At 39.3% G+C, this 25,445-nt stretch overlaps 1 protein-coding gene across 1 annotated transcript in view; it reads right to left on the bottom strand.

The window, feature by feature from the left end:
* ARHGAP10 (Rho GTPase activating protein 10) overlaps positions 1-25,445 on the bottom strand; it is a 150,689-nt gene that overhangs the window by 108,486 nt on the left and 16,758 nt on the right. The window contains exons 2-3 of the mRNA XM_059826750.1: positions 465-560; positions 317-378 (exon numbers count right to left, since the gene is read on the bottom strand). Coding sequence (XP_059682733.1) covers positions 317-378; positions 465-560 — 158 coding nt within the window. The remainder of the gene's footprint in view (positions 1-316; positions 379-464; positions 561-25,445) is intronic.

The following is a 25,445-nucleotide window of genomic DNA, read 5'->3' as shown; positions in this document are numbered from 1 at the left end:
TGCTTTTTACTGAGAATGGTAAACAACCTTATGATAGTTTTCCCATTCACCCCAGCCATAACTTAATCAGGGCACTACCATTTTAAACCAACTCACAGTCATCTGTCCTTACCATAACAGCTTTCTTCTTTAATGAGAACTAGCTGCTGTCTGTAACTCTAGACTACAGAATCAGAGGCTGCACGATGAGAGCTCTCGCTGTTACGTTATTGATATCAACATCTTGGTGGTTAACAAAGCAGTAAGCAACTTTAACTGACTTTCATCTTACTCTCTGCTATATGTACAGCTTTTTAAATTTTTTATTGCAACTCACCAAAATTTCTCTTTGTTCTTCCAGATTTTTTAAGAAGTTTGAAAACTCATGTAGTGATGCATCTGTAACACAAAAACAGAAAAAAAGTTTAACCATGTTGCAGAACGGCATGGAAAAATATAGCCACTTATAGTCACTTCTCACCTACCTATGTATCTTTCATCATCTGTCTCTGCATCACCAATGAATTCAAATTTAAAGTCTCTCAGAGAATGGGCAAATTTTCTCTGGGCTGCTGAAAGGCCTGCAAGGAAAAAAAGCACAGATTGACGATTAGGGAATCATTTTAAGAAGGCTGGAAGATCCTACTGCCTAGAATAATCAACTTTTACAAGAAAATCTTAACCCAGGTCTGCCTAAGGACATTACAAGACATCCAGTATTGTCTAACCCTCTTCTGATCTCATCTGGGAATTTGTCGCACAGATTCTTTATACAAGGCTGCTTAGTAGAAAGCAAATGTGATCATGTGTACAGTTTTAGACCTATTCTTATGCTTCACTATACCACAGTTTAGGGCACAGGCCATACAAACTTCTGTAGTTACAGATCTGTATAAGGCACAACACTCGGAGTAAGTTGTGCCTGTTGTCTTACTCTGCTAACCTAAATTCACTAGTATATTTGTCAGCACAAGCACACATCTTAGGATTTTCTATATACTTTACATAGACAACTCTGCTAGTGAAATGTTTATACATAAACCAAATTTAAAAGAATTGTTGCACTGGAAATAGAAATTCCGCGGAGTTAAGCTATGACAAAAAGTTAAATGCACAGCATTAAAATTAATTTTGTCTAATAACTGTTTTGTAATATTCGTAAACTATTTTCTTCAACCCAGTTTTTACCTATTAGTGTTTGACAATTTGGGGTCAGAGGGCTGCACTCTTACATCCCTCAGGAAGTAATCAGACTCTGTATTCAGCCACAATATCATCATTATAAACCCTTATTAAGATTTATAAGGCTGTAAACAAGCAGTGTACAAACACTTCTGTTGTGCTGACACGTGCAGGTCGGGAATGTCATGAGTTCTGGAACGATGGAATTGCTCAACAGAAAAAAAAAAAAAGGATGCATGTCCCAGTACACGCCTACCCTGTAGTAAAGGTTTTACTCACATTTTTGTTTTCAGCCAAGGTTAAGGACAATTTGAAATATTTAGTTAATCTATAATCTTCTTCTTGTCACATGCAGTTCTGAAGGGCTAAGAACAACTCTTTTAACAGACCAGCTAAGCATTTTGTTCTTTAATATTAACTGGAGTTAAAAGACTACAAACTTAGGGGTGTTTGGTTGTTCTTGGTTTTTTGGGTTTGTTTGGTTTTTTTAAACACAACTTTATCATAGGTCCTGCACCCAAGACATCATATGTTTTATGTGTCATAGTCAAGTACAAACTTCAACATACAATGCTGCACTGAAAGTTCAGTTCAACCACTTAAAAGGATAAGTCACAAATACTCTACAAACAGCAAGACACAACCTAAAATGAAAGACATACTTTCTGTTCCTTGCCATTCCACATTCCTTTCTTTTCACCCATTTCTCACTAGTCCTTTCTTCACCTATTGTGTAACAGCGCTGTTCCCTGTGATGCTATGCTGCCAGGTACTCACCTCCCTTTTGCAACTGCTTTAAAGCCTGTACGTGTACCCTTCAACACATAAAGCAGCAGGATGCTGCACATGGTTGAAGGAAGAAGGATAAAAAGTTGAATGAAAAAGTAATATAATTCCCATGCAAAAGGAAACAGAGGTATTTTAACTCAAATGTCCTGTGGGCTAAAAGGCCATTCATAAAGCGTACAACAAAAGAAACAAGTTCTGCTGGCTGTGAAAAGCTTCAATACAGAAAATAAGAAGTTTCTTAAACATATAATGTTATACTTCTTTGTGAGCCAGGTCACAACACAAGGCTGAAAAGAGTTAATTTATGGGAGAATGGGTCCAACAACACACACTCTCCCAAACTTATTTCATTTTGTTGAATCCAATAATCCCCTACCAAAGCCCTGTCATATGAGAGCTTGCCCCACACCAGAGGAAGGAATTGTTTATTATGTTTTCTCCCACTTGTAGAGGTGAAGTATTCAAATAATGTTGAGCAAGGTACATGTTAAGAGAAGGCATGCAGCACTGCCCCCCTTTCCCCTTCACAGACTGAAAGAGTACTAAAATACTGAAGTGGGCTATGGGCTTTGATGAGCCTTTCTGGAGTGTGCAAAACCGTCTCCTGCATGGCTGCATATCCCACCTCTCCATCAAAAGCCACCTCTCTGGTGACAGTGACAGCAAACAGAACCTGTGCCCACACCCCGACTCTTTCAGTGCAAAGTCCAACATCTTCAGTCAAGTTGAGAAGGTTTGAATCAAAACACTGAGCTTCTCACAGATCAGAAAGCCACATCCATGCACTTCTCTTACTGAATCTGCTAAGGGATTGGAAATCACTGACCAAAGGGCTGAGTAGGTGGTTGGTTGCAGTAACCTTTTAAACACAGCAAAGCTAGATTTGCAGACTTCCTGTATTAAAGCCATGAAGAGACATTACATTTTTGCAATGTCTTTCCACAAATCATGTCTGAAATGTTTAAGAACTGTTCCAGAAAATTTTGGATAGCATCAAGGGGTGGGGAGAGGCTGGAGGTTTGGGACACAGAAGAATGACCTGAGGGGTCAAGAAAAGCTGCAGATACCTGGCTATTGAACCAACACCTAGAAGAAAAGACAATGAAATAGGAAGAGACTTTCTGACGGACTTTAAGAACTTGGCACTTTCAACAAAGGTGAGAAGTCACTGGAGCAAAATAAAAACCAATCACATGGTGCAAGATGTAACTGGGAAGAAACAAACCTCTTAACTGCAGGAAGAACACTCCAGTCATTTGGTTCAACAGAGTGCTGCAACAACCAGAGTCTTAACCATTGCCAAAATAGATTTTTAATCCTGCTTAGTCAGCAGATGTTAACTACAAGATTCATTGTCCAATGTTTACATGTCATCCATCAGTCTTGTTTTATTTTGGCTAAATTTACATTTAAGGCCACATTCTGTTTTCATTCCCTATGCCAAATTAGCACTGGTCTAACATAAAACTAGCACCTTGCAGGGCAGAACCACCAATGCCAGCTATTCACAGGAATGGAAGAGCCTCTGCTCTGCCTCTTGCTAAAATAAAAGAAACAAAACTGAGTATCAAATAGAGATTGAGGAAAACTTTCTCAAAAGGTCAGAGAAAGAATACTGAACTCATTCTGCTACAGCACAGGAAAAATTACAAGGACGGTGGCTAGACTCAAAAAGATAACACAGCCCTGTGTTGGATTTCTTGCCATCTGACAAACCATGGCCAGAGGGAGACACCTGAGACTGTCTGCAGTCAAACCTTCCACTGTGGGGCAAACAGCATGAAACGGCTCCAGCCTTTACCCTAATAAATTCCACGTATCCTACAGTACATACACAGATGTTCACATAATTACAAGCATTTATAAAACTCTATAAAAACAAACTAGATCACAGAATCATTAAGGTTGGAAAAGACCTGTAAGATCATCAAGTCCAACCATTAACCCAACACCACCATGCTCACTAAACTGTGTCCCGCAGTGCCATGTCTACATGTTTTTTGAACACCTCCAGTGACGGTGACTCCACCACCTCCCTGGGCAGCCTGTTCCAATGCTGATATCATCATAAGTACTATAGTCTCTTACTATTGTGTTATGATTTAAATACTGAGCATTGTTGTTTAAATTAGAAATTTCATAAATGTAACTTGGGTCTCTTCCATCCTGTGTCAAAAGACCTTTACTACAGCAAAATTATTCAGCTGGCACTGACAGATACATCCCAGTAATGTTCCACATCAGCATTAGAGCTTGCAAGACCAGTATGTCCTAGGTAACAGACCATAAACATATATGGATTCCAGCTACATACATTAGAATAAGACAGTACATGAATACAGTTATGTCTCAAACAGCACAGCCAGTTATGCTGATTATCTGAATAACGCTGTAGCTTACTGAAAAAACACAGTGAGAATTTAGGGGGCCAGAAAGTAATTATTTTATTCCCTTTAATCTCCACATTCTACACAGTAACACCAAACAGAAAGATACAGGAAGCAGTAATAGGGTTGTTGCTTGTTGAAAGCTGCTGCTATCATTTAAAGGGAGACACAGGGCATTCAAGATCAAAGAGCATTTAAATATCAACCAAACACTAGCACTGTTTCCAGAATAAAATGTAATCCTGGCAAACGCATAAGGCAGAGTCATTTCAAAGACTCACTTTCTTAAAACACTAAAAGAAACCCAGCATCTGCTAAATGTTTTGACCAAAAGACTGAAGAGAAAGACAGACACATTTCCAAAGAGAAAAGGGAGGGACATAAGGACACCAGGGCTTTGACTTTTCTCTCTTTGTTAATGTTCATATCAGCACAATGTATTTTTTTCATGTTTGAATATAACTACTTAAAAACACACCAGAAGAAACGGGAGCAGCCAGCAGCTCCCCCACTTTTCTCTGAAACGCTTCGGTAACAAGTGCTCCCATCAGCTCGTCCTGCACCAGACACACTGCCAGTGCCCCACACAAATATGTCTGTATTTTTCCATTTGGATTCGGAGGAAAATATTTTGTTCCTTATCTGAGTTGAGCCAAGCCAACACGACACCATTAGTTGCTAGGCAGTGGCCAGCCCTCACTTACAGCACCAGACTCCAATCACTCCCTTCACTCTAAGATCAGTACTAGCTTCAGTGTTAGCTACCGAAACCAAAACTCTTGCACGATGCAAGACAATATTGCTTCCTAAGGTTGTCCTAGGTCTCTTTTGCACGGCAGGAGAATTATCTACTTCCAACAGCCCTCTGCATTAGTGTTAATATCTTTCTACAGCAAAATACAGATTTCTACATCGAGCTTCACTTTTACTGTCTCATGATGATTCTTCAAGAAGAATTGGAATTACATCACCATTTCTCACCCCTAACTACAAATCTCGTTGACACTAACAGATATACTCCAGGAATGACAGATTTCTAGAGGCTTTATTCAACAGGGGTTAAAATTGCTCTGGTCTCATTCCACAACATTCTCCTCAAAAAGCTAAAAGGTTAACAACAAATACTTAGATTTAACCACCAAGCTCATCTTCAAGCTACGTCACTACATTAAGGATTAATATTAGACTTCTTGATCTATTTTCCTTGCAGTAGGCCAAGATCAGGCAAGCTACACACCGTCGTGAAACAGGCAAGGACAAGCTGAGCAAGACTCAGCCTCTCCCCTCTCCTTCCCAGGCAACAATCTCAGTTGCAAGAGCTAACAAAGTAGCTTTGGAGGAACAGAGTACTTAAAGTTTGTCCAAGAGCTGCCATACGGACTTGTATGACATTTTGTACAAAAACACGAGCCATCTCAACGCTTACAAAAGCAACTCCATGTTTCTCTTCTGTGTCCCCTTTAGCAAGGTGAACAATGAATCTAATATAATCCACGACACTGAGAACACGAACAGGATTTAGTTATTACCTTAGTAAGGTGGATAAACAGGATTTACCTATCAACTTAGCAGATGCAAGCCATGCGGCATTCCTATGAGCAGTAACATGTTCCAACTCCCTAAAACCAAATAAACTTTTTACTACTCATTTTTAACTAATAAGTATACTGAAAGAATCACCCCCCCCAAAAAAAAAAAAAGACAATAAAAGCTAAAACACAAAGTTATTCATTCTCCTCCAAAATCAGAATGGAAATCAAGTTCAAAGACTAAAAGGTTTCTACAGTCCAGTTTTGACAATGTCACGTAACCCACGGCAACTCACGAGTTTCTGAAAGCTTAGCAAATTCAGGTACGAGGATTAAAAATCAACTCATCACGGACTTGTCAAGTAGCTCTTAACTTTTTATTTCCCCCCCTCAGCATAATATAGCATAAGTATATTTGGACCATCCCACACCTTTAAAATAAATAAGAAAAACCACAACGCCTCTCCGTTTCAGTTTAATTCAACCAGCAACTCAGCATTCTGCTCCGTCGGCCCAAAGGCACCTTTCCAGCCGCAGCTCGAGTGTTCCGCAGCTGACAGCTTCACACCCTCTGCATTCATAAGCTCAGGTCCAAGACAAATCTACATCAATTGCACCAAAGTTACGATGTGTTTTATTATTTAAAACCCTCAGAAATTTAGTGTCAGAATGAAGTTACTCTAGGTCAAGTTTACAGGCACACGTGCACACACAAATGAGAGCTTCTTTTTCCATTATATTTGGAAAATTCAAAAAGAGCTAGCAAACAGCAGTAGTAGTATTTTAGGAAAAGCCTTTCAAATTTTAACACGGAAGGGGTTTTGTTACCATATTAAAAAAAAAAAGCTTTGCATTTCAGCAAACAGAAAAAAGGAAATTGCAGAAATGAAATGAAAAACAAACAAACCTGAAGTAATTTATATGTAAATACAAGAAATTAATAACAATTGTAGGAATCTTAATCTCTAAATGAATTTTTCTTTTTAACTCAGAGATAGGAATTGATGATGATGTTCTGTTACACTAGAAGTCCAAATTTTTTCACAACTCTCCCAACTAATGACAACAGAAAGTGAACGAACACCTACAAGCCAAAAAAGAAAAACATATTTTTATTATCCAATCTAAGAAAAAGAGAGAAAACTGAATATTGGGAAAATTAATATCATTCTTCAGAAAGGTGCCTCTGTTAGGAACTGACTGGTCTTAAACGTTTCTTCCAGTGTTTGACTTCTGCTATTACCAGTTTTAGCACATGCTGGCGTCATTAATTGTGGCATAATTATGTCACAAGTAAAACCAGGCTATTTAGCCTGAACAAGCCACACATAAATGGCATGGCAGAGATATAGTAACCTTCTCCCCACTTCTTAAGAGATAGAACCACTCAATTTTTGCAAGATTTCTATTTCATAGGTTAATTTTACCATATCTTATGATTTTCCTTCTTTCAAATGCATAATCCCATAGTATAAGCGCCACTATTTTCCCCACTGATCAAAACAGGCAAGTTAAGAAAGCTTTCAGATTTTAGCAGTGTAGGCTCTTATATTCATAGACATGCAAGATGTTTTAGATGCCATAACCTGCAACCCTTGTTTTCCCCTATAGAAAGTATGCAGCATAATAACATAAAGCACACATCATCTTACCTACCTTCTCTAGTTCTCCAACTTTTACCAGTGAAAACAGTCTTAACTCATTTCTCTTCTTTCTACCCTTGCAAGTACAAGGGTACAAACTCCACATTCCCCCACATCAAGAAACAAACAATTAATATGTTAATTACCATATATGAAATATCACAAAGTAGCATCTTACATGGGTATGGGCAAACTGCCAAATCACACTGGTATTGTCCCTCGGCTGCACCACACCTTCTTGGGGTCTGGTTATTTGCCTTTTTAGCTGGATCTTTGAAATCAGCAAGCCAGCCCTACTCCACCAAGGGCATTTTCCTCTTTGCGTCACAGGCGTTAGGCAAAACAGCACACTTAATATCTCAGCAAAGATTAAGGCTCTCCTAGAGCATCTCCAGCAGCTCTTACAAAAAAGCACACTCCTGTGCCAGCTCAGAAGGTGATTAAATTTTTCAGTTCTGCTCTACTCACAGCATGAGTTACGATTCATGAAAGAAAAAGACAAGCTACAACCCTGCCAATAAAGTCACTGCTTCAGGGGTGGCGAAATATTCCTGCAACCACCCTGACATAAGACCTGTATCCTAAAGACTCTGCAGAAAGGTCAGGCAACTGTGATGAAAATTACTGTAGAGTACCACAAAGATAAATTGCCTTCAAAGGAATCATAACCACCTTTCTGATCCTTACAACCTCCACATCTCTGACAACAAAACAGGCCAAAAGCAGTAGTAAATTAGAAAGCAAGGACTAAGAAAAACAACTTTGCAATGCAGAGAACTGAGAGCATTCCACCAAATTCACACGGTTCCCAAAGATAAAAACTAGCAGTTCAGGATTTGCTGCAAAGGTCTCCCTACATCATACTGCACCATGTTTTATATATATATATAAAATTTGTTCCCAAAAGAAAATTCTGCATCAATCCAGAAGCAACAGTCCGAATATGCAATACCAAAATGGTTGTACCATGAAGCTTTCACTGGTAAAACTTTCTACAATACCTTCAGCTCTATAAGTAGCTGGGGACTGTTTTCCAAAAGTGACTGAATTAGAAAACGTGAGATGAAAACATTCCTTTTCAGAGATCAGGATTTTACTATTATTACTGTAAAAGCATGTGAATTCAGAAGGTGAGATTACACTTCCAGTCGTTAATTTTCTAGCAGAAATTTAAAACTGACTTATGTCTTTTATAAAACAACTCCGATCACTAAATGGAACATAAGATTTCCAGATGTTGTATTCTTCAATTCAAATTCTTGTCAAACACCACAGATTTGATGGCCCTCCTGCATTTATTCATGGTTTCTTTACTCATATTTATTCTGTAGGATGACCATGTTCCTGTTTCACAAACCATTTATATCCTAAAAGAAGCTATTGATGTCTCAAGGACAATTTGCAACCAAGCAAGGGTGTTCAGTAGCAAGTAAATCAGAAGACCATACTGCTTAAGGATGAAAAATTGTGCTAGATAACTGAAAACATTCTCCTCAACTGGGAAACTCAAAACGAAATAAAATAGTCACAGGAAAAAATGTGTTTATTGTACAGATACTTATCCAACATAAGCATTCTGAATGTTTTAATTCTGGAGTATTGCTTTCTTTCCCAGACTTATTTCCCACACAGTAACTACATAAGTTTACATAAAACAGAACATATTGTGTTGAAATATTATTTTGATTGAAAAAAAAAAAAGACCAATTCGCTGTTGGGTAGAAGCTCAATTTTGCCATTATGTTCTCCAACTTATAAAAGAGGTTTGTAGTTGGGGGGCAACCCTACATAATCAAATCTATACTCTGAATACGGACAATGAAACATTAACCCCTCCTAGGTAATCTTAATGAAATATTCTGTGAATTCAGAGCACTTTACTTTTCAAAATCCAAATAACCAACAGGACACGTCTACCTAATTTCTTCAGACAAAATTCACCCATGGCAGTCAGGTAAAGTTGTTACATCAACACAGGAGAAGGACTTGACCAAGGCACAGAGATTTCCCCCTTCCAAGAAACAGGGATGACTTCATTATTTGAAGTCTGTTGTCTTAGAAAGCACACATGCGAGTAAAACGATGTGGTTGAAAAAGTTGGAGAGGGAGGTCACAGCAAACATGCCAACTTGCAGGTTTTTTCCACATGCTGCATCCGCTGCCATTGAGCATGATCATCATCTCAGATAATTTACATCCATTAGTTTCAGCAAGTCTTCTTTTCCTCCACAGCAGCAAGCAAAGGAAGAAAAGGAAAAAAAAAACACCAACAACCACAACCTTTTCCCACAGTTTCTAGCCAAATGAATCCTGAACAGGATTTCATGCAATAAAGGCCTTTATCCAGACAGCTCTCTGCCTGCTTAGTTCCAGCCATGTGCAAACAATGCAAGTGCTAGTGCTTTTCATGAGAAGTCAGAAGACAACTCTGTAACGGGAAGTGGGCAGCCAAAACACAAGGAGAGCTTGCAGCCACCTCCCTAATGAATGACTAAGGCAAATATTTTTATCATCTTTAAAAGCATATGTTGTTCCACTGATGGTTTGAAATATTTTATGAAGCGGTATATCAAGTCTGCAGAAATATAAACATTAAACAAGAAAACCTTTGCAAAAAAAAAAAAAGCATCATTCACAATGTTTTCTCTCTTCAAAATGGCAGATTATCTCAAAACATTGTCACTTGTATGGAATTACTGCCTGTCTGAACATTTGCATATGTAGACAAAAATCCACAAGGCGATCAGACTTGCAAGATACTTTGATTTCTCCACAACAAAACATGTCCAAACATATACTCAGCACACCTGCACACGTATAATTAGCGTTATATGAAATGGCTACCAAATACTTTGTCATCAATAAGACCATAAAAGCTTCAGAAAATAGAGTTACATTTCTACCAGTTCCTCTGCTCATGAGTCATGAAAATCAAGCAAAATTCTTCCAGTAGGCTGAGAAAGACCTTAGATAGCACAGCTTTATTTTCCCAAGTGTAACAGGATTCAAGTGGGAGAGGACAGAGGAAAACACAATGAGGAATCAGACAAACAAGCAGTTGAGATCTATAATTCAACAAGTGATGGCCAAGTACCCAACCTTCAGGTTATTTATTTATTTATTTACTAAAAGGTGAGAGTATGAGTGTGTTTTGGAGAATTCTTGACAATTTAGTGCATTTCTACACAAAACGGAAGAAAAATTAAAAACCAATTTCAAAATGCAGAGGGTAGGAATTCTGGCAAGATTTGCATTAAACTCCTTTTATTGAGGTATAGACATTTTTGTCCACTGTAGGCAAGCCGGGGTGAATCTTCCGCATCAAGGAATTTGGGATGACCACAACAGGCCCCCGAAGAGGGAAGAGTTTGGGAATAACTTTGCTGTAGCTAGACACAGAAGTGAAATTAATCCAAGTTTTGACAGAGAAAACAGCTGGCAGCAACTGTGGTGCAGAGGACAGCCTGTACTTACATCACATATAGTTTCCAGAAAAAGCACCAGACAGCATAGCAGTGGGTAGCTAAACTAGATGCCCAAATTAAAAAAAAAGGGTTTACTACACACTTTTCCAAAACTGTCAAATGGGGATTTTACGTGTAAAGCAACACAACAGTTGTGTGTCAAAAGGAAATTTTTCTGATAGCTCTCACATGAGCTGTATCTGGCTAAACCATACTAAAACTGAAGCTTCTAATTAGGTCAGATCAAAACCATATACATACACCACAAAATATTTCAACATCTGTATACTGAATACAGGATTCCTTTAAATAAATAAAAACAGCAGAAAGCACTGAAATACATGAAACATGAAAGTAAAGGACGAGCCTCCCACTCCCCTTTCACTGCTCTCACTGCTGTTCTTTTAAAGTTGTTGCTAGAGGAAGCCCTGATGCCCCAGCATCATTTCACCTGCCAGCTTCTCTGATTATTGCAGTTTATTTGCCTGGGCAGAAGAGTAGTTATTGCTCCTGCCATCAATAACCACTAACAAAGCTTGCCAGAAAATATTTATTTAAATATTCAACTATATAGTATGATATATGCCAGAAGAGAAACTTTACTCATCTCTGGTCTGAATCATTGTGCAATATTTGAACTCTATGTGCAAAGAAATCCCGTAATCCTTCTGTCAGTTTCAGATTAGAAATTTTACAAGAGGCCATTGAATCATTTGTAAGATATTGCTATGTATGTGAGAGAAACATGCAGTCAAACTTACTTACCCTGATTAGGAAAAAACCTTTGACCTTAAAGTTACTGGCGCACAAGCATGTGAAAGCCTCGCTGCCCTGGGATTTCAGTACATTTCTCCAAAATGAGTTTCCCATCTGGGTATCAGTGACAACTGGTTCCCAAATCAAAGATTACTAAATGATCAAAACCCAAAACAAAACAACTGAGCAAAAGCAATTTAGGACAGTCAAGAGCAACTACCATATGCTCACAAGAAGCACAAGGCATGAAAGAAACATCTTGCAATCCTACACACAGCTATACCAACATAATTTATAAGCATGAAACAAAGCCACTTGTTTAGTCTTCTAATGAAGCTTTCATGGTTTATTCTGTTTTCAGACAAAGGGAAGACTTAAAGTAAGAATCAGTAAGAATCTTTTTCAGATTACTTACTTCCTTTGTGCTTTGACACAAGAATTAGCTTAAATTTTCTCTCTCGGTTTTAGAGAAAAGTCAAGCTGGTTTTGTTTCTAAATGAGTGTAACATGTATAATTTTAGAGTGAAAGTACTAGCCTACGTAACTTTTTTCATTTTTCCATAACTTAACTGTTTCAGCTGCATTACTATGCATGCTGCATTTCTGACATAAGGTGTTCTCACGAGAAAGAAGATAACGCAGTTTCTTGTATAAGTCGAGCAATACTGCAAAAGCATTCACAACCTCCCTTAGAAACTACTATGTATTTCCTGCACTGGAGGTGACTATTCCCACCACTTTGATGACAGGAGGAATGCTTTCTATAATACAGCAGGAGTACAGAAGTTCAGTACTTCGTTCAGTAGTGTTTGAGTTTCACTGATGGAAGTCAAGGAAAAAAGAGTGAGCCAGCATTTCCAAAAAGAAAGTTGTCTTATAAAATGTTTGGGATTTGTGAAGTTTCTATTATCATTTCTGGGGTTAAGGCATTACTGAGCTTCAGAGAATTTGTTTAGAAAACAGGAATTACTGATTTTTGCTTTGCCTCTCTTCCCTGGACCCGCTACCAACAGTTTATATTCAGTACTGTCCCTGCTATCATCAGCCAAAAGATCCACAACTCTGCCTTGCTAGCCCAGACATACTCAGCATACTCAGAGCTTTAACTGCATGTGTCAAAGCGAGTGGTCTAAAGGGTCTGTACAAGCAGCTACTGCCAGGCCCTATCCCATTGAAGAATTCATAGCTTAAAATTATGTACTCCTTTTCTTCAAATTCCCAGTCCCACAGAGACTGGATTTGTTCTGGAGAGGTATGAAGTAAGAAATAATACTTTATTTTACCAAAACTCATCACTTGAAACCTTATGCTGAAATTTTATATTATTGCTACTCTACACCACACTGTTAGCAGTCTATGCTTTAGTACTTCAAATGCAGTATTTATTTTGGTTATCAAGGAAACAATAAAATACTTCACACAGCATTATACTACTAAAGCATTCAGAGCAGCAGCACTTTGAGAGATTTGCGGATGAAAACCTCAAAAATTTACAATTCCTTCTCTCTGACATCTTAGGAAAATTCATGAAATCTATTATCCAACTGGGCTCAGACAGCACCAGGGATAAAAGGGTGGTCTGTCTGACTGCAGGCTGACCACTGAATATTCAGCAGCAGCATACGCTAATTATTCAACTTGAGACTGTAGGATGAACACTGCATGTCTATCGTTCTGCGCTCCTGCTGTACTGGCTTTATAGCTCAAGCTTTAGCACTCACTGGTACAAACCGTCCTGGCTGCTCACAAAACTTTAAATGTGCATGCCTTTTAAATCAGATTATTTATTCATACATCAAGCTTGGAAGCAAGCAGAAAACAATTGACACTATGGAAGTAAGGAAAGTAATCTACTAACAATCCCTGGCACCAAACAAAACAAAGATTTCAAAAAAGACACCAAATATTAAATATTATGACAACTGTATAATTGCCTGACTAGGTCTAAATTTTGCCAGGTTGATAGGGAAGACTAAGTAGTTGTCCTCTGGGGTTGTCTTCTGTCCTCAAACCCTCAGAGTGCTTGTCACACCCTCTGCCCCCCCCTCCCCCCAAATGTTACCAGAAAAATACCAGTTAAAAAATACCAGTTAAAATCATCATTTAACTTACCCAACTGCCATGTGGTTCACCTCAGTTTATGCATTTAACATACAAAATCAACAAGAAAGCAATTTGTTTGGCAGAGATTTCAGTGAAAGGGGCTCTTTTGTATACTGTCTTAAAAATAATAACCAGATTTAAACAATTAGTTTTCTGTGAATGTCACTAAAAAGATGGTGCTTAAATACTCTCCAATCTCTGGTTTGAGGCAAATCAACAGACTTTCAGTCTCAAGCGAGCAGTCTGTGTCTTTTGAAACAGAAATGTAGGTGACAAGATGGCTACATGGAAACTACTGATCTCTGCGAAGAAAAAAAAATTAGGCTGTTAAGGAAAAATATGCAGTTATGCCTTTTTTTTTTTTTTAAACCTTTTTTCAGTGTATCACATGCCTTGAAAAAAATAAACACTGAGTTTTTGAAAGCAAAGCCAGTTCGAGTCACAGGTTCTCAAGTCTTAAGAGGAAAAAGGATTACCGGAATAAACTGACCATATACCAGGAACCTACAATACAGAAATCTCAGTATAATAGCAGCAGGATCATGGGGCTCTCTGTGCTAAAGACAGGCGCAGCAGAAAACCCTAACCTAGCAAAGTCACGTTTGAGACAAACTTCAGGGACTTGAATCACAGCACCCAATATGGGACACTCTAGTTATCGCATGCTTCTGTAACAATTTGCAGCCTCTCTGTTATAGGGAGATTGATTTTATTTCTCTATTTTAGTACTTTCTTTCAAGGAGAAAAAAAATTAGATGGGAGAACATAATTTAAAATAAACTAGAAATTAGCCTGGATGGTAGAAGAAACCCCTTTCTCCTTTTTTAAAGCTTTCTAATTAACACAAGTGACAAGAATGGTCATAGAGGCAGAGCAGGATATACATTCCTGAAAGTATGTAGAAGTACATAAGGAAGACTGATTAATGTTGCTACAGAGTTAGTTACAAACATTAAGAACCACCTGATCCTGGTGATTGGGGGGATTTATTTTTTTTTAGTCCTCTCCCTTCTGACTTTTAAGTAAAAAAAAACAAAACAAAAAAACCTGTCTTTCCTAATGCAACACCCCTTGATTTCTCACAAGTTTTATATTACATTGATTCCAGCTGCAAAACCAAAACCTTTAACAAATGCTTATCAAAGCTCCGTATCAAAACACACAAGTTAACTATGAGAGAAGAGTCATTTGAGCAGTGAAAAACACCCTAGAATTAACCCCACATTTCAACAGATATGGGAGTGGCAGAATTACTGGACAAATGTAAGATAGGGGTCAAAACAACCCCATGCAATTGGGGAAGAGTGGCTGGAGAGCTGCTTAGCGGAAAAGGACCTGGGTGTGCTGGTTGACAGCCACCTGAATATGAGCCAGCAGTGTGCCCAGGTGGCCAAGGCGGCCAAAGGCATCCTGGCCTGTATCAGAAATAGTGTGGCCAGCAGGACTAAGGAAGTGATTGTCCCCCTATACTCAGCACTGGTGAGGCCACACCTCAAATACTGTCTCCATTTTTGGGCCCCTCACTACAAGAAAGGCATTGAGGTGCTGGAGCATGTCCAGAGAAGAGCAACGAAGCTGGTCCAGACCCCCCCAACGAAGGGTCTGGAGAACAAGTATTATGAGGAGCAGCTGAGGGAACTGGGGTTGTTCAGTCTGGAGAGGAGGAGGCTGAGGGGAGACCTTATACCTCTCTACAACTACCTGAAAGGGGGTTGTAGCAAGGTGGGGGTCGGTCTCTTCTACAAGTGATAGGACGAGAGGAAATGGCCTCAAGTTGTACCAGGGGAGGTTTGGATATAACGAAAAACTTCTTCACCAAAAGAGTTGTGAAGCACTGGACCAGGCTGCCCAGGGAAGTGGTGGAGACACCATCCCTGGAGGTATTTAAAAGATGTGTAGATGAGGTGTTTAGGGGCGTGGTTTAGTGGTGGACTTGGCTGTGTTAGGTTAACAGTTGGACTTGATGATCTTAAAGGTCTTTTCCAACCTAAACGATTCTATGATTCAAATTCTATGATTGTATACATATTTCAGTTAGACCTTTCAATCTGGCTCTTTCAGTAGCCTGTTCCTTCCCACACTCAAGGGAAAAAGAAAACTTACAACTCAGGCTAACATGAAAGAGGCACAGAATTTCCATATATTCAAAGTCATAAGCTGAAAACAAGAGAGCGAAAGACAGACTGCCAGTGCAGTGATTACTCAGCTAAGTCAAGTCACAGGACAGCACAGGTTTTAGCTACAACGCAGAATTTCCCCCCTTCTTTAAGTACCTAACATAGTATTAAAACAGATGCAATATCAAAAGCTACTTTTCCAATGGAAAACATATTTCTTGTCCTAGAGAACTGAAATAATGGTATTCTCCTCCTCTCCTCCCTCAGAAAGACAAAACCCAAAAGGAAGCATTGCTAGAACTACTTGAACAAGTTCTGTAGCTAGAGAACAGCAATTGTAACAGCAGGCTTAGAAGTGTTCCCTCAGGTTTTGGTCTCCTGTCTCACCACAACCATGCCCAATCTTGCTCAGCAGACAACAGCTATCAAGGTGACCATCTGGGACACAGAATACAAACTAGGGATTTAATCCCACCCCGCCTTTCCAAGTGCCACTGTAATATAAACATCTTCGTTTTAAACCCACACACAAGAGGCACGCATTGTATGTACAGCTACACAGACAGTTATTCTGGTTGGACATCTTGCTATGCTTTCTACATTAAAAAAACAAAACCAAAAGTGAAACAACAAAGAAAAAAAGAAAAATCCACCAGGAGACTGCAAAGATTTCACAGCTCATCTCCTTAATGCAAGATAACCATCTATTAGCATACTTGAAAAGTTTGTTCTTTCCCCTGAAGAACCACTGTGAATGGATGCAGTGTCCTTGATCCAGCCACAACTCATGCTCTTCAACTGACAAAGCCTGCTCCCAAAATTCAGCTAGTATTTCTCACAGGCAGTTTCACACGGCTAACTGGCAGAATCTGCAATGAACAATTTTTAGCTTCGGGAACAGTTTATTTTGCGTGTTCGGAGCACCACCTTTATGAGAAAACTTCCAAGCACTTGGAACAACTATACACTGTTGTTAAGAGCAGTAACATGGATGCTCTGCCACGTCAAGTTCAGTCCTGCAATAACAGCATGCTCAAGAACTACTCAACATGCATGCATTTAAAAATCAAACATAATTAGTAGAATATTGTGAAGCACGTATCCCATGGCAAGCTTTTGAAAAGCTGGGAGTAGTTTTCTCATGAAAAAGAAGAGTCTATCACAAGACAGATCAAGTACACTTTCATTTGCTCAAACCTTATTTCGGGTAATTCACAGCTCGTTTGCCACAAAAGGCAATACAGCCCAAAAGAAAGGAGTGGGGAATTCCAGTTCTGTATCTCACTTGTGCTGCGCTGCTGCTTTGTAGTAGTTGTGGGACTATGCCATCAATAAAAGGTCCATCAAAAACATAAAAGTCAATAAAAAGTCTGTACAATAAAGGAGCTAGCCTCATTCAATCTATCACATATGAAAATAAGACACTCACTGTCCTGCACAGATGAAGCCCATGCTGACATGAAAATCTCGGGCAGGATCAGTCAGAAGCTCATAACAAAGAACATTAAGCCTTTAATGATGATTAGCTTCAGCAACTAAGGCTGCTTTGCTTTTGAATTGGAGTTTTCGATCAGGATTCACCCTGCTGATAAAGCTTTAGAGCTGTATGCCTACCCTATGCTTGTGATTCTCCAACTGTGGTCCACTGCACCTCTAGTAACCTGCAAAACCTGTTAGATGTCGTTCATTGCAACTCCATAAAATCAGAAGCTCCCCTACCTTTCTATCCAAAAGACCAAGGTCCATGAGAAATTTTGAGGGTTGACACCAGCCAAAACAAATGTGGGGGATTTTTTGAGTAGTTGCATGTGGTACAAACTCCATAGGGGAAAAAAAAATAATAATCCTATGTACAGACCTGTAACTGCTACTCCATCTTATGACAGAGGTGTTTTGCAACACTATTTCAAGAGCAGGAGTGTCCAACTAAGAAATGCAACAACCCCTGTTCTACACACACTCACTGATTCCTATTTACATTTGTTCTTATTTGTGTTGACTGAGAGCAAGTTGAGAAAATACACGACTGCTGGCATCAAGGTTCTTTGCTGGTCAGTAATAAAGCTCTCCATATCAGCATCATGACTCCAGCTCTCCAGAACCAAGAGATCTACTGAGAAAACTGACAGTAAATTGTGGTGTTTGCTGGGGTTTTTTTCCCAAATTCATTCCAAAGTCAGGATATTTTCAGCTATACCAGAAATAATTAGTAAGCTGCATAGCTAAGACACAGATTTTTTTTTTTTTTTTTTTTTTAATCTTCTAGCTTACACGTCTACAAGCATATTTTAGCTATCAACAAAGGTAGAGCCAGGACCAGGGCCTTTCACTGAATAGTAAAACAGTCCTGTCTGTTTCAAATACCTGAAGAAATTTCAAAATTAATACAAGGGGAATAGGGAAGAATAAAAAAGAAGGCAGGACACAGGCACAAATTTGGAAGGTATTTGCCTGACTCAATATATAGATAGCTAGTTTTAATTACATATAAAAATGTATCGCTGGATATACAGTGTAATCTATTGATTATAGAAACATGCTTAAAGCAGACCTTTATGACCCAAATTTAAATAATCAATGCATAGTTCAAAAGACTGGAATGAGACTATTGTAGATCATTTAGTAATCTCACTTTTTCCAATTCTGTCATCTCTTTGTTTCATTACGCACTCTAGAGTATCCGGATGAGTTACTCTTTATGTCACTATCACAGCATTACACTTCAGTCAGAAGCATGCCGCCCAAAGTGCTTTGGGCTAAAGAACGGAAACTTTTTTTCATTTTCTTTTCATGACACTGCTAGATGCCACCTAACCATGATCCAAACACGAGGAGAATAACTCACATAAGGCATTCAGAGAGATACTGCACACAAGTGTCACACTGAACGGCATCTTGAACTACACTTGCACCACAAAACATGAAAGACCACGTAGCCCCCCCCGCCTTCCTCTACCAATTCATTCAGGTGAAAGCAGGCTAGCAGCTGCACTCTGAAGAGCAGCACACAAAAGTCCAGCCAGCTCCCTTGCTTCCACGTTATGAAGTAACATGAACTACATCTCCCCTCGCACAGCCAGTTTCCACTTCAAAACTAAACCCTGATGACCTGTACTTTCATCAACTGCTGTCTTGTTGATCCTGGAGTATTTAACACATTCAAAAGCCAGAACAAAGTTCAAACCAGGATGAAAACCACTGCACATGTGACTGCTCAGTATCTGAGCTGCGGAAAGGCCTCCACACAAAGAAAACCTCTCTGCCTCGGTTCATCAAGTATTTCTATAAGTAGATCAGGGAAAACATGATAGTGCATTCAGTGCAAATATAAAAGCAGTTTGAAACACAGAATTCCCCTCTCAAAGGGTCTAACTGGCAGAAATACATGCAGAAAAGTTGTTACTTGGTTAGCGTCCCAAACCAGTATTTCATAAGGCATCTCTAAAAGTCCTTGTATCCATTACTCCCATCCCCGCTAGTAACATTAGGAGATGATGTGTGCAAATAGATTTAAAAAAACCAAAAGAACAGATTTTTCTTTTTTTTTTTAACACCAACAGAACTGAAACATTCTTTTGTCACATAAAGCATGTACACGTAACACCAACAGGATTTATATTCCAAGAAAGACTGTGTATTAGAAATAGTGAGTTGGTAATTTAAGCAAAATAGGACATACCTGAAATCCCTGATCAATGCGTAGCACTACCTTTGTTTCTGCTACTTCCCCCATATGCAAATGAAACTCCACAACTAAACATGGGACCAAGACGCAAACGGCCATCCCTGGGCTTGCGCAAATCCTGCAGCCCTGGGAAAAGGACCACTGAGGACATGCAGCGCACATAGAGGATGCAACCCGCCACACACATTCTTTTAAAAGCCACGAGAGCAAACCAATGCAGCAGTATTGCAAGGAAAACTGGATTCAAACACAAAGCAAGTCTAACCTGCTGTTGGTTAAAGATAAGCGAGGAACCCACAGCAAGACACACACAAAGGATGACTCTGATGACATCATTTATAGCAGCTCAGTAGGTGGCAAATGCCACGCACGGCTGTGAACACGCCACATGGCTGAGAGTCCCTTGGCTGGCCGCAGCCCTGCCACAGCACTGGGCCATGCCTTCTTCCCAAACCAAAAAGGTATCTGCACACTGCACGTGGCAAGGGTCTCTCAGCGCACTCCCAGCTGCAAACTACCTGCCTAGCTTCCATACGCATGTCGCAGTTTGAGCATCCCATGCTCAAAACAGCTGCGGTTAGGCAGGCATTTTGAAGGAACAGGGAGCAATGATTTCAAGCTAGTGAAACACCCTGAGAAAATTTAAAAAAAATGAAAGCAATGCATGTCTACCAGTACTCAAGTACCTTGGCATAAATTGTGTTCAAAAGTAGAAATAAATATATTAAATTAGGAAAGCTGGCTTCGTGCACAAAGCTAAAGAACAGGGCTCAAGAGACTTTGTTTTACGTTCCAGCCCATGTATAGACTTTGACAAAGTCACTGACTCACACTGTGCCCCAGCTATTACCCAGGAAGGTACCTCAGCCTCGAGGATATCAGCAGGCTAAAATCTATTACTGAACAACATACGCAGCTATTCAGTTCGCTAAGTCTCCCTCTCACCACTGCTGCTACAGGTACATTGGTAATGAAACAGTGTACAGCCATTTCACTAGGGTATACCTATGAATCTTAAATACCTGACTTTTGAAACAGTGGGTAGAACTTACGCTGTATATACGTTAAACAGAGCATTAGTTATTCTTCAGGAAAAAAGATACACAAAACCACAACTAAAACCTTTGAAAAAGACATCTATATTATAAAAAACAGCACTTTCAGGATCGAGGGATCTATCATTTCAGGCAAATCAGTCTACAGGCACTGGCAAAATCCCAATGCGACCTGGAGGCAGAACTGTAACAAATATTTACTCAAATCTGCCACTATAAGAAATAGACACCCACTATAAAACCTAACCTTGATGACTCAATATAGCAAGGTTAAAGAAGCAGTAGCTTCAACTACATATAAAAAAAAAATGTATCAGTATCCTCATCACTACTCTTCATTCATTTTACATGTCGAACAAACCAAACTTATAACATAACCTCATATTAAGGCAAGTGTCTTCATATATAATTTTTTTTCATTTCCTGGCTGTATTTTGCAACAATGTTTTCCAACAATTTTGTTTAAAAGTTATTTTTAATACTACAACAGAACAAAAATGGATGATGCTGCAACTCTACATTCACTTCTACATAATGTTAGACAAATGCACTGAGCTGTAACTCACAGTGAAGGTCTACTGCGTGGTAACTGCCAACAATTTTGGGGTTTATTATCCAGATCACCAGATTTGTATCTGACCTAGATCACAAGCAACTAAGCAGATGTTTAATCCTCCAGCTGCCAAATTCTTCATCATGCTATGAAGGCATGCCCAACAACTCACATTCACATTGTGCAAATATGTGAGATTAGTAAGTCAAAATTTATTAAAAACTTCAAAAAGTTGGCAATTAAGGGGCTTATTTTAGTAACTTAGGTCTCATGAAAGCTGGAAAGAGTTCAATTTGCTCATAGCTGCACCTGAGGTTCCTCCAGCATTTTCTAAGTATTAGCTTTTAATTAGAGAAGTTGTCACAGTTTCCACTCTTGTGTACCATGCTGTGTCAGCTGTTCACTATACCCTCTTTGACAGTTAAACTACATATGGAACTTCTACAAATGGTGGTATCCTCTTCTACTGTGCTGATACGATTCAACTGTGCTTCGCTATCCATTCTGCTCACCCTCTTCATAGCACACAGATTAGCTAGATAAGAACTGGCAAAACCAGAAGGCATTATAGCACTTTCCAGGATATCCAGCCATCTTCAGGAAAAAAAGTGTTGATGCTTGTATAAATAATATTCTAACACTTTTATACCACTAATTATCTCATGGATCATTTCTTCATTTCTGTACCTAGTATTTACATACTAGTAAGAAACTCCCTTTCCCTGAGAAATTTGATTTATACTTGGTTTGGAAAAAAAAACCAAACCAAACAACCAACCATGTCAATCAACATCACAGAAATCAGAGGGAAACAAAAAGACGACAAAAGGGAAAATCAAAAAAGCTGGCAATAGACTAGGGGGAAAAAAAAAACCAACAACAAACACAGTGCGAATTCCTGTGACGCAACTTAAATAATATGCTGTGATACAGCCAAACAGACCACATGGAATAAATGCAAATGTTTGTTCCAATTTATCTTCTATTTATTTGAAACAGCAACGGGGTTGATGACTCAATAAACTAGAATTAACACTTCTTCAGAGAAACTCAACTAACCTCCTGTCAGCTGGACCAAAGGAGCCTCTGGCTGCTCACGGCACAGCACTGCACCGAAGCAATCTAGCAGCCAGATTTGTATAATAAAGAATAGGGTGTGAGAGCGCCAGGTTATCAGCTGGAAGTTGCTTTAGACAGCTGCAAACCCAGCTTTTCTTTGGCATTCGTTGTGCTTTCGAAGGGGTTTCAGACATTCAAGTTCTCTTTGTATCCAAGGCTTGAAAGAGTTTGAGAAAACTGGAAATACCAAAAGAAAAAAAAAGAAACTACATATAATGCAAGTCACAAGCTCCCCACATTTTTTTCTTATTTGTGTTTTCTATATTTGAAGTTTCATTCGACTGCAGGGATTTCATAATCCATTCTGTGGCTCCAAGCAAAACATTAATAGGCAAAGTTGTTTTGCTCAGCTTGTGCGACTCCTGCTACCTGCAGGAATGTGTAATTCAGAAAAACACCAAAGACTGTTCCAACCCCTTCTTTCCTTGAACTGTAAACTTCTTTTTGAGCTAGAAATGAAAATAAGACACAGCCAACCAAATTAAAAAGTGGAGGAAAGAATCATGAAGACAACTAAGCAAATGGCCACATTTGGTTGAAAGTAACAACTGTTTCTGACTACATCCCTTTAGCCTTTTTGCCACAGTAATGCACAAAGACTTCTCCTCTGATAGTGGGAAATGAAAATTAAGAAAGTCTTAAAGCTAGAAAGCAAGAAAACACATCAATGCAAAGCTCTTCTAGAGAAAAGGAGAAAAGACTCCAGATTGCATCATGTACTTATCTTCCCAGTGTCTCTCTTAGGAATTTGCCTACAATATGAATGATTTCCATCTGAATTGCTTTAAAGCAGCTCTCTTTCATTTATTAGCAAGTTAAAAATATTTTCATTTCTTACTATAAATGAGAAATTTTGATGTACAGAACACAGAAAGGCAACAAGGGAACAGAAAGTAACTCTTTGCTTTTTCTTAAAACGTAAAAGACAGCATTTGCACATCGCATATTTCTTCTGCAGAAACAATGCCAGTAGAAATCTCAGGTTGCCAGAGGATTCTTTTATCTGATGGGACAGTTAAATGTTATCACATTATCTGCAGTTTCAGCTATCAAGCACGGGGACGTTTCTGCACACTTATGCTTCAGTTGCTTTCTTTTTCTAAATTGCTCCCCTTGCCATCAAAGAAGGCAACAGCAGCACCTAATACATTGCATGACAGTGTTACTTAATCCAACTTTATAATCCATTAAAAAAAGAGGGGAAACACTGAAAGTCAATAGTAAATAAAAAAGATGCGTGGTTTAATGTTGCTGTGCCTGAATTCCCTCAGTACTAGGAAGGACTGACAATATAGGCACTTCCTGTGACTATCAGATACTCAAAATCAACATGTTTGCAGTATCTGACAATGTCTGCACATCTACCAATCTCTTCTTATCAAACAAGGAACACTTATACTCTAAATATATAAACAACCTTTCGGCATAGAGGAACTATAATCTTTTATTTCAGCACAGAACGGACAGAGCATGTACCAAACTTTTCTAGATGTTCTTTATGCAATGCTCCCTTCCCAAAACCAACACAGGCAACTCAATACAAACACATTCACTGCTGACAAGCCATGATTTGGCCACATGACTGTCCTGCCTGTGTGTCAGGTATTAGCTATGTCAGACCTAATTACCAGAGACAGCTTGACAAGGTCTTTCACATGATTCAAAAAAGGTGCACTTGCCAAAGCGCTTGTGGAGGCCACAGCATGTAACAAATCTCACCCAGCTCATTTTGAGGCTTGTAGTTTTGCTGACAGTTTTTCTCCATAAATTACTCTACATAAATAATCGCTGGCTAGCAAGCCTCTAAGAGTACCATCAGGAGTTCCGTGACCCACGACGTGCAAGAAATACTGCCAGTCACGTTTACAATGTATGAGGTTCTTTTTCTACATGATGACCGCTACAGAAATGATACCGGTTTTAATTGTACCAATTCTGATGGTTTCTCTGTTAGTTTGACAAAGGGTGCTTGCAGGCTATTCTGCCCTCAACTGTAAATCCTGCAATTCAAATAATAACCCTATCTAGGAAAGGACAGTGTATCAAAAAAGGTATATGGACTGAATTACAAGTTTTCTGGTCAGTGGATTTTTCTTCCCTTCGTTTTCTATCATGGATGAGGGGTACACAGATACCAGCATACAACACACAAACACATACACAAATACCAGCAGGAGCTCACAGGATCACAATACGAACATTACTCACACTACCACAGTTTTCAGGCAGAAGTACCCATTCAAAGTGATTAAACGTTCAGGTAATGTTTTAAGCATAAGTGTCTAACTTAAGAGTACAAGGAAAATTATTCAAGGGGAAGCATACTGGCACATCTGAGTAAGCAAGAGTCCAGTATAGCGAATACATGCTGCAGCCTCATACATGCAAGATAGGAAAGCACAATATCCACTTTCCCCAGAGACCTTACAATAAAAGGTCTGCTATAATTTATACTTCAACTCCCTTGCTTCAGTGCACAGAAAGGAGAGATTATACAAATAATTGTTTAAATAGAAACGACAGCTCCATCTTCCAGAAGAGGCAGAGCAGGCAGGGAAAGCAAACGTTCTGTGAGGGCACGCGAGAGCGGACACTGGGAAGCACAGCTCTGCACTTGTTAAACCCGTACAGGTTGTGTGAGACACCCCTACATCCAGGGTCTAACAGCAAATCAATTTGTGCTAACGACAGGTGACATATCAATAGCATGGTAACACTACTATTCAGATGTATACAGCATGAAAGCCATTTAAGCATACAGACTACCATCACACCTAAGACACTGTGTCACTAAACCACAGTCAGAAGTCCCGAAAGCCAAGGAGGGGGATGGGGATGGAAAAACAGTGGAAAAGGAGGAGGGAGTTCCAGTGCCTGCCACCTTGCACCGAAACCTTCAGCACAGGACAAAGTCTCTCACGCACAGGCTCTGGCCCTTACAGAATGTGCATCAACCAGGGACTTGGGAGGTTGCATGGACAGCAAGAGATTTACATCTAACCCCAGGCACAGTGCTGCAAAGCATCATTAGGTTTTCCTCTGGAAGCTCCAGCATGGTTTTTCTACCTTGTACCATCACGGTTT

This window comes from Gavia stellata, chromosome 19, assembly GCF_030936135.1.
Source record: "Gavia stellata isolate bGavSte3 chromosome 19, bGavSte3.hap2, whole genome shotgun sequence".
Classification (NCBI taxonomy): Eukaryota; Metazoa; Chordata; class Aves; order Gaviiformes; family Gaviidae; genus Gavia; species Gavia stellata.
The sequence above is the reverse complement of the archived record's forward strand: the minus strand, read 5'-3'. Positions and strand labels throughout refer to the sequence as shown.